The following is a 10,114-nucleotide window of genomic DNA, read 5'->3' on the forward strand; positions in this document are numbered from 1 at the left end:
TCCCTGACTTCAGACACTCCAAGTTCTTGTTTGCACATATAACATCTAGACCCCGGGGAGCAACAGCCCCTCGGCTCTGAACTGGACCCAGCCATGGCGCATCACGCCCCCCTGGGGTCTCACCGTCTGGTCTCACCGTCTGGGCTTGGACCAGCTATCAAGACGGGGCGGGCATTGGAAGAGGCCCCAAAAGAGCTGGTGATGGAACCAGGGACTCCTTGGCCACCTGGAGGTCAGCTAAGCCCAGTGGCCTCCAGCCCTTCCCTCCTCCGCCAGTAGCCAAGGCTCTGGGCCTTGTCAGCTACTTGTCAGCCAGCCTTGTCCCCATTATCTGGGCCTCCCGGCTCTGACCCAACCCTCACTGATCCTTCCTGGGCACGTTCCTACCTGGGTCCCAGCCTAAGGCCCCACTCTGAGGACCTCTCTGGGCAAGGCTGCCCCAGGCTGGAAGGCAGGGTAGCCCCCCCCCCCCTGCTTCCGAGCCTCTCTATTTACTTAATTCTCCTTAAAGCCCACCCATCCCGCTCTCTGGTCCTCTCAGACCCCACCTCACTGCCCTCCTCTCCAGCCCAAGCACCTTCTAGGGCAGCAGTTGCTAACTGGTGGTCCCCAGACCACTGGTGGTCCGCGAGGTCCGAAAGGTTGGTGACCACTGTTCTGGGGGACTCATACCCCTCGTCCGCCTTCAATCACCCAGCCCTCCCCCTTCTGGGACCTACTTCAGCTCCCTCACTCCACCCAGGCCAAGTGTCTCTGCTCCTCAAATACACTAGCCCCTCCCTCCGTCACTGCCAGGCCTTTGTACAACCTGTTCCCTCTGCCTAGAAATGTCCTCTCCACCTGGCTGACTCCTTCTCATCCAGCCCATCTTAGCATAAATGTCACTTCCTCCAGGCGGCCATCCAGTGCTGGCTTCGTGGTGTGATCTGTGAGTTACACTGGGCCTCGTGCCGAGAAAGGCCCCATGCTTGGGTTTATATTCTGCTATTGCTGTCTTGAAATCCTTAATCATTTTTGAGCAAAGGACCCCATATTTTCATCTTGCAATGAGCCCCAGAAATTATGTGGCCAGTCCTAAAGCCTTCCTGACCAGCCCCTCCCCACATGAGTGGGGGTCCAGGTATAAATCCTGGCACCCTTATGGCTTGTTTCACTGAGAACAGCCCAGGCCTTGCTCAGTATTGCAGCCCCGGACCCCAGCCCGCTGCTGGGCACATGGGTGAGCTCATGAGGTTTTGCTGAATGAACCAGCAACAGGTGCCCAATCACCCATCCCCTGGATCACACCTTGACCTTCTCCTCATCCCACAGAATGGCTCTGCCTCTGGAGTCTTAAATGCGTTCAGTGGTTAGAGCGCCAGCCGGCACACCAAAGGGTCAAGGGTTTGATTCCCGGTCAAGGGCACATACCTCCCTCCATCCCTCTCTCCTTCCCTCCCTTTCACTCTTTCTAAAAAAGAAAAATGAAAAATATATCCTCAGGTGAGGATTTTATTTTTAATAATAAAAAAAAATTTCTGGAGGAACGTGCTCTGATAAAATGAGGGAAGAGACAAGAGAGAAAAGGCTGGGATCGAGCAAAGAGGAAAGCAGCAGAAAGAGTTCCGGGAGACCGCGGGGAGGAGGCCGGGAGACCTGGGGAGGCGGCCAGCAGACCTGTCTGTTCTCCAGGAACTGAGTGCTCGCCTGATATGTCTGAACAGTTAGGGGAAAACTCATAACAGCATGATCTGAGGGAGCGGTTACAAAGAGTTCAGGAAATACGTATAGTAAGTTAGGCAAATGAAAAAGAGACTGATTAATTCTAGAAAGAAAATGTAGCCTTACAATCTTTGAGGAGCATTAACTACATAGTTATAATAATGTAAACATTTATTACTGATCTAGCCAAATACTGTGATAGAATGGTAAGAGGGGGGTGAGGGAAGGGAGATGGGGCAGAGGTATAAGAAAGCTAATTTCTGTCCTGGCTGGGTAGCTCAGTGGTGAGTGTTGTCCCCATACACCAAGGTTGCGGGTTCGATCCCCCGTCAGGGCACATACAAAAATCAACCACTGAATGCATAAATAAGTGGAACAACAAATCAATGTTTTTTCCCTCTTTCTCTCTCTCCTTCCCTGTTTCTTTCTGAAATCAATTAATAAGATTTTTAAAAATGAAAGCTAAATTTACCAATAGATGATGTTTAAAAGTAAAAAGTAACGAAAGAGTGAATTTTATGGTACCTGAATTTTATCTCAATTTCAGTTTTTGAAAAACTGAACAAATTTTAAAAACAGAGCAGCATAAGCATATTATTCAGAAATAAGGCAGTAAATGCTAGAAGAATTGATGACTAACCGTCATTATTACCCTACAAGGCTTAAGTAAAGGCAACCCAAGTCGTTAGCACTTTAGAGAAAGATAAAAAGGGGCTGTGTTATCTGATAGCAGAGAAAGCCCCAGTGGATTCAGTGGGAACAAGAAATCCAAGTAGAAGAGGCCGAAAGAACCTACGGGGGAGGAAGTCACAGTGACCTTGGGGAGGCCTGGCTGCTCACAGCTGTGGAATGGGGAGCCTGGGCCATTTTTATGGGACTCTCAGGGGTCATGGTGACCCAGAGTTTGAAGGCATTCAGTTCCATGGGGATCCCCTCACAGCAGAACACAGGTCCTCCATGACGCAACAACCCCCATCCCTACACCCATACGTGGGCTCACACAAGCGCCTGCGCACGCACACCTCCTACCCCCAGCCTGGGCTTAAGGCTCACCTGGGCTTGAGGTAGCTGAGTGCTTCTGAGAACTGGTTGGTGAGGAAGAGGTCCAGGGCGGTCATGCACTGGTCCAGGGCCTCATGGAGGCTGTTCACGGGCGTCCTGATGAGAGAGACACGGGGTGTGAGACGGGGACTTCACCCCCACCCCTGGCTGGAACAGAGCCTACAGGGACCACTTGAGCTCCTTGGTGGGCCTTGGAGGCCTGTCATGAGCTCCTCCAGGCTGCCCCTGGGACACAAGGACAATTTGGACCCACCTCTAAGTGTTCCTAAAGTGGGAGGAGAGCAGAATGGGGTGACATCTGAGAATGGGGAGAGGTTTGGGGGAGTGAGGGCAGGGGAGCCAGGAAAGCTCAGAAATAAATTTATCTTACCTATCACGAGGGTAAAGAGAATCTTTGTGGCCCCTCTGACCCATTGGGCCTTTCTGCCCCCCTTCTGGGGGGCACAGCCCACCCACTAAATTCCACGTCCGTCCCTTTCTCCCTCCTTCTCCAGGCCTTCTCCTGCCCCCTCGGGCCTGCACTCTAGAACTCAGAGACACTGTCACAATGGGCTCCAGTGGGCGGAACGTAGGAGCTGCCAGGGGCCTTTTATGCTCAAGGGTCACCTTCCCAGTGGCATCGCCAACATATTCCAGTCCTTACACTTCTCTATAGCTCTTATAGAGAAGTGTATATACTTTTAACTTATTTTTGTGTTTATAGTCTGTCTCCACTAACATATAAGCCTCCTGAGGGCAGGAAGCTTTGTTTTGTTCACTGCTGTATCCCCAGCATCTGGTATCTTGGTACAAAGTGAGTTTTTTATAAATATTAAGTGAATGAATGAAGAATCTTAGGCTAGGAGAACAAACCTCTGACCTTTCTGGACCTCAGCTTCCCCATTTGAAAATGAGAGATGAAACTAGGAGATCCCAAAGTCCTATCTGAAGATGTTGAAAATGTCTCTTCTCAAGATGTCTCTTTTGAGTGAGCAAAGGTTCCAAAATGGGCCTCGACGATCTTGCTGAAAGGAGATCCTTTTCCCCCAAAAAAGAGAAAGTCCTTTCTCCACCAGGTGAACTCCTACACATACCTTAAGGCCCAGCTCTAATGTCTCCCCCTCTGTGATGCATCAACAGATCTTCCCAGGCAAATTGTTTAGAAATGAACTCTTGTTTGTTCTCCCACATCTGTTCTCACCCAGTCTGTAATGACACCCCTCTACCCAGGGCTTGAAGCCAGAAATCTGATAGTCATCCTTCACAGATCCCTCTCCCTGGCCTCTCTCACCTACTCCATCCCTACGCCCTATCAATTCTCCCTTCTGAACAACTCTTAACCCACCCCTCAGTGCCCAGTGCTCCCGTGCAGGCCCGTCTGACGGGGACTCCCCCTCCACTCCCGCCCCTCTATCCCTTCTCTCTCTGTGTTAGACCATTTTATTCTATATTTCATGTCTCTCAACTCTACCTCTTTGACTCTCTCTGTTAGAGTCTGAGTAATTTCTTTAGCTTTTCCATTTCACGAATTCTCTTCAGATGTGTCTAATCTGCTACTTATCCTGTCTACTGAGTTTTTCATTTCAGTGGTTCTAGTTTTCATCTCCAGAAATTCCACTTTGTTCTTTTTCAAATCTGCTTGGCCATCGTGGGCAGTATTTTCTTCCCTGCTTTGTTGTTCCAAGTCCACTTTTGATTTCTTTACACATTTTAAACACCATTATTTATAGTCTGTGTGTCAGTTCTGGTATCTTAGACTCCCAGAGAAACTAATTCTGCTGTTTCTTGCTTCTGGCGCCTGTCGCTCACAGTGACTTGGTTGCTGGTGTGTTTCATATTTTTACCGTGAGCTCCTATTTGATGAGATCATCTGGGAAGAGGACATGTTCCTCGAGGGAGGATTTTCACTCATTTCTCCAGGTTCCCTGGGGCACCACCACCCTGAGACCACTTCAGTTACTTTTTTAATGTAACATTTTCAGGACCACAAAGGTAGTGTGCTCTCAAACCCAAAATCTGTGTGAGGGCGACATGTGTGACTCTCTAGGGAGCCTTCCTTTCCCCACCAGAACGGCTGTCTCCCTCTGCGGCGGTGGATATTTTCCCTGGTCAAGGCCCCTGTTTGCGGAGGCCACCCTTTGAAGGTCCCAGGTTCCTGTGGGGGCGGAGGCTCTGTCCCAACCCCAGGCTCTGTGGGTGGGCAGGCCCGGGGCCTTCTTTCCCATCCCTTGAGTGGCCGTTAAAACTCAGAGATCTGGGTTCCTGGAACCTGTAAATCCCCCCAGGTGGCTGTGGCTTCAGCTCACTTACCAGCCTGGTTTGAGCTCCCTCTTTATTGTTGGCTCAAGAGGATTTCTGTTACTTCTGTAGAAGCTCAGGAATGTATTTTAAAGGATGTTTGTTGTAAGCCATCCAGCCTCTCGGTGGTTTTTTTTTAAGGAAGAATGTTGGAAGTGTTATTCCCTCTAATCTGTCCCTCTCATAACAGCCGAGACTTGAACTCCTTCACTGTCTTCTCGTTACTCTGAGGATAAAGCCCAAGTTCCTTTCTGTGGCCAAAACGGCCCCACGCCAAGCGGCCCTGTCCCTCTCTTCATGAGGCGGGGACAGTGTCTTCCTCTTGCCCAGGGCCTAGCTTGGTGTTCAGCCCACCATCTCAGCTGGATGACTCAGTGGAGAGCAGTGAGCACAGTGGCCCCCGTGTTTAACTGGCACTCCCCGCTGAGCCCTCACGAAGCCATGGGAAGAGAGGTTATTCCCCACTGCAGGTGAGGAGGCCGAGGCACGGAGGAGAGGCGACCTGGCCAAGGTCACATGCCCAAACACGGGTTCTAACCCGAGATTCTGCGTGAGCCAGCGCCCACCAGCTCAGCCCAGGGAGTCACGTCTGTTGTCCTGGCTTAGGTGCGTCTCTACACAATTCCAGAGCCAAGCCTGCCTCCCATTGCTGTGCAACACCCCTACCACCACCTGCACCCCCTTACCCAGGAACAACCTGGAGAGAAGGAGGCACAGACAGATGGACAGACAACACAGAGGCACATATTCCCAGCGCCTCTTCCACTTCACTGCAGTGAGCTGGGTCTGAGCTGACCTCTCTGGGCGGGAAGCTGCTTTGGGGAGGCCCTGGGACTGATCTCCTCCCATCCTCAACCCCCTTACCCCCCACCCCTCAAATACCCACTAATCTCTGGCTCTGGGCCAGGCACAGGGACACAGAGCAGGCCCAGGAACTCATGGTCTATAGCAGTGGTTCTCAACCTTCCTAATGCCGCGACCCTTTAATACAGTTCCTCATGTTGTGGTGACCCCCAACCATAAAATTGTTTTTGTTGCTACTTCATAACTGTAATGTTGCTACTGTTATGAATCATAATGTAAATATCTGATATGCAGGATGTATTTTCATGGTTACAAATTGAACATAATTAAAGCATAGTGATTAATCACAAAAACAATATGTAATTATATATGTGTTTTCCGATGGTCTTAGGCGACCCCTGTGAAAGGGTCGTTCGACCCCCAAAGGGGTCGCGACCCACAGGTTGAGAACCGCTGGTCTATAGGAAGGACAGTTGCAGGCAGAGGCAGTGACAGCCACTCGGCTGAGGAGGCCCAGAAGTGGGGGTGGGACTCTCAAGGAAGCTTTCTGGAAAAGATGGCACTGAATTGAGGACAAGATGAAGAAAAAAGTCCAAGAAGGGGACAGAGTGTGAGCAAAGGGCTGGAGGCATACCCGCGTGAGGAGGAGGCAGGAGCTGTAGGGCAGGGCAGGAAGACAGGCCTCTGGACAGCCTGCTGGGTGGATGGTGGACTGGGGGGGTGGGAGGGTGAGGGGGGCGCGGCTGTTCTGTCTGGGAGCACTGGAGGCTAGGGACAGCTGGCCCCATTGATTTAATAACAGCACTAACAACCCCCACCACTGCCATGGAAGTATCACTAAGTTATCTAAATTGATGACTAATTATTTCACTCAATCCTCCCACCAGTCCCAAGAGGCAGGTGCTCTTATCTACATTTGAAAGATAAGGAAGTGAAGACAGGAGCCTATTCTGCTCCTCTCAGGAGCCTGGAAGACAGAAATGCTTCCTGCAAAAGCAACCTCACCAGGTCTTTCCCCTCCGGGCTGAGGTCCCCACTTGTCCGCAGGCTTCCCCTGCGTCTTCAAGGGCTTTCTGCTGAGGCCACCGCGCTGGGCCAGGCCAATGTATTCCTGAGCTCCCAAGTGGTGACGGTAGCCCCTCCAGTGTGCCTTGGGGAAACAGGATTGGAGGGGGAACTAAGCTGATGGAGCATGAAGCAGGGCTGGTGACCAATGGCAGGAGCCTTGGTGCAGTGGGGGAGGGGCTCTTCACTTCCTGCTTCACCATTCAGGGGGAGCGTTGGCTCAGAGGGTAAGGCTATGTGTCTATGGGGAGCTAGCACTTCTAAAGTGATCTTTCTAAATTGCAAATATGATTGTGACTCTATTTCCAAAGACTCCCCTTTAGCTCTGCATAAAGCAAATATCACGGGTCATGGAGTGAGGTGGCTGGCGTGGCCTAGTGCAGCGTGACATTCAAGAGGTTTGAAGGCAGACAACCCTGGACTGCAGCTGCAGCTCAGCAATTACTTATGGGAGAAACCTGGCCAGGTGCTTTACCCTCTATAAGCCTGTTTCCCCAGCAAGAAAACGGGAGGCGGGGAACAATGAGACAATGTAAAGCACAAGAAGAAGCACACAGAAAAAGTTAGTGACTAGTATTTTCCCCCCCAAGATTACATATTTCCATCATTTCTTTTATTGAGGAGCTCTACTTTTATAATGAAACGAAGTAACTTTAAAAGATTCCGTATACACTGTACTAGTTAGTACATATCCTATGACCCCTATGATTATATCCTATGTCAGTGATGGCGAACCTTTTGAGCTCGGCGTGTCAGCATTTTGAAAAACCCTAACTTAACTCTGGTGCCGTGTCACATATAGAAATTTTTTGATATTTGCAACCATAGTAAGACAAAGATTTATATTTTGATATTTATTTTATATATTTAAATGCCATTTAACAAAGAAAAATCAACCAAAAAAATGAGTTTGCGTGTCACCTCTGACACGCGTGTCATAGGTTCGCCATCACTGTCTATGTACTAGTTACCTATGTACTAGTTAGGGCAACCTAGAAGAACACTTAACATATGTGCAAAGGACAATCAAATGAGAATATTCATTGTTTGAAAAGCAAGACACTGGGAACCACCCCAGTGCTCATCAAGGAGGCTGGGTAAATAAGCAAATGGGAGCCTCACATCGAGTGGTACATCACCCCATCAGGGCAGTGGGGGCCGGAGCCGCAAGGATCAGAACTGAATCTCAGAAACCTGACGCTGAGTGAGAAGCAGCTGCAGAATGATTCGTGCTGTATGACTCCATTTGTATACAACTTTTAAAGTAAGAACAAACTACATATTTTTTAGACTTACACACACTCAGCAAAAGAATAAAAACAGATAAAAATGATAAAACCAAAATTCAGGATGGCAATGATCTCTGTAGAGGACGTGGGGAGGAGATCCACAAGAGGCTTCGAGGGTCTCTGCCACGGCTTATGTGTTTAAAACAGCGGTTCTCAACCTGTGGGTCGCGACCCCTTTGGGGGTCGAACAACCCTTTCACAGCGGTCGCCTAAGACCATCGGAAAACACATATATAATTACATATTGTTTTTGTGATTAATCACTATGCTTTAATTATGTTCAATTTGTAACAATGAAAATACATCCTGCATATCAGATATTGACATTATGATTCATAACAGTAGCAAAATTACAGTTATGAAGTAGCAACGAAAATAATTTTATGGTTGGGGGTCACCCCAACATGAGGAACTGTATTAAAGGGTCGCGGCATTAGGAAGGTTGAGAACCACTGGTTTAAAAGAAGACTATAAAGTAAATGGGGCCCTAGGTGATCTGGCTCAATGATTAGAGCGTCAGCCTGAGGACTGAAGGGTCCTGGGTTCGATTCTAGTCGAGGGCATGTACCTCAGTTGCAGGCTCAATTCCCCACCCTGGTCTGGGTGCGTGCAGGAGGCAACAAATAGATGTCTCTCTCACATCAGTGCACAAGGGTTCCCTTTTCTTCACATCCTCACCAACATTTGTTTGTTGATTTATTGATGGCAGCCACTCTGACAGATTTAAGGTGATATCTCATTGTGGTTTTAATTTGCATTTCTCTGATGCTTAGTGAGGTTGAGCATCTTTTCATATGTCTATTGGCCATCTGTGTGTTCTCTTTGGAGAAGTGTTTATTCAGGTCCTTTGGCCATTTTTTAATTGGATTGTTTCTTTTGCATTGTATGAATTTTTAAATAAATTTGGATATTAACCCCTTATCAGATGTATCATTGGCAAATATGTTCTCCCATTCAGTGGGCTGTCTTTTCACTTTGTTGATGGTTTACTTTGCTGTGCAGAATTTTTTTAGTTTTATATAGTCTCATTATTTTTTCTTTGTTTCCCTTGCCCAAGGAGATATATCAGAAAAAATATTGCTATGAGAAATGTCAGAGATTTTACTGCTCATGTTTTCTTCTAGGACTTTTATGGTTTCGAGTCTAATAGTAAGTCTTTAATCCAGTGGTTCTCAACCTTCCTAATGCCACGATCCTTTAATACAGTTCCTCGTGTTGTGGTGACCCCCAACCATAAAATTATTTTCGTTGCTACTTCATAACTGTAATTTTGCTACTGTTATGAATTGTAATGTAAATATTTCATATGCAGGATGTATTTAGGCGACCCCTGTGAAAGGGTCGTTCGACCCCCAAAGGGGTCGCGACCCACAGGTTGAGAACCTCTGCTTTAATCCATTTTGAGTTTATTCTTATGTATGGTGTAAGTTGGTGGTATAGTTTTATTTTTTTGCAGGTATCTGACCAATATTCCCAACACTATTTATTGAATAGACTATCTTTATCCCATTGTATGTTCTTGCCTCCTTTGTCAGGCATGGGTTTATTTCTGAGCTCTCTATTCTGTTCCATTGATCTATTCTTATGCCAGTACCATGCTGTTTTGATGTCTATGACCTTGTAGTATATTTTGATATCAGGTAGCATGATTCCTCCAACTTTGTTCTTTCTCAATATTGCTGAGACCATTTGAGGTGTTTTTATTTGTTTGTTTCATATACATTTTTGGAATATTTGTTCTAGTTCTGTGAAAAATATCGCTTTTGGTATCTGGACAGGAATTTGTTTTTGGAACTCATAAGAAAACACTGTAATGTACATACATCAGCCTGAGTGTGTTTTTGCTATTGGGAAAAAAAACCCCCTCCCCGGAAAAAGAAAAAAACCCCCTTGAAAATATTTTTTTTATGGTGGGA

At 47.7% G+C, this 10,114-nt stretch overlaps 1 protein-coding gene across 2 annotated transcripts in view; it reads right to left on the reverse strand.

Annotated features, from left to right (window-relative positions):
* TTC39A (tetratricopeptide repeat domain 39A) overlaps positions 1-10,114 on the reverse strand; it is a 48,827-nt gene that overhangs the window by 27,750 nt on the left and 10,963 nt on the right. Inside the window, exons 1-2 of one of the 2 annotated variants that reach the window (XM_023752763.1) lie at positions 5,053-5,171; positions 2,755-2,859 (exon numbers count right to left, since the gene is read on the reverse strand). In XM_023752763.1, the coding sequence (XP_023608531.1) occupies positions 2,755-2,819 (65 nt within the window). In that variant the 5' untranslated portion in view covers positions 2,820-2,859; positions 5,053-5,171. Of the gene's footprint in view, positions 1-2,754; positions 2,860-5,052; positions 5,172-10,114 lie in introns of those variants that run through there. The other variant, XM_006087304.3, reaches the window with a different exon arrangement.

This window comes from Myotis lucifugus, unplaced genomic scaffold (assembly GCF_000147115.1).
Source record: "Myotis lucifugus unplaced genomic scaffold, Myoluc2.0 scaffold_37, whole genome shotgun sequence".
In the NCBI taxonomy this organism is placed as follows: Eukaryota; Metazoa; Chordata; class Mammalia; order Chiroptera; family Vespertilionidae; genus Myotis; species Myotis lucifugus.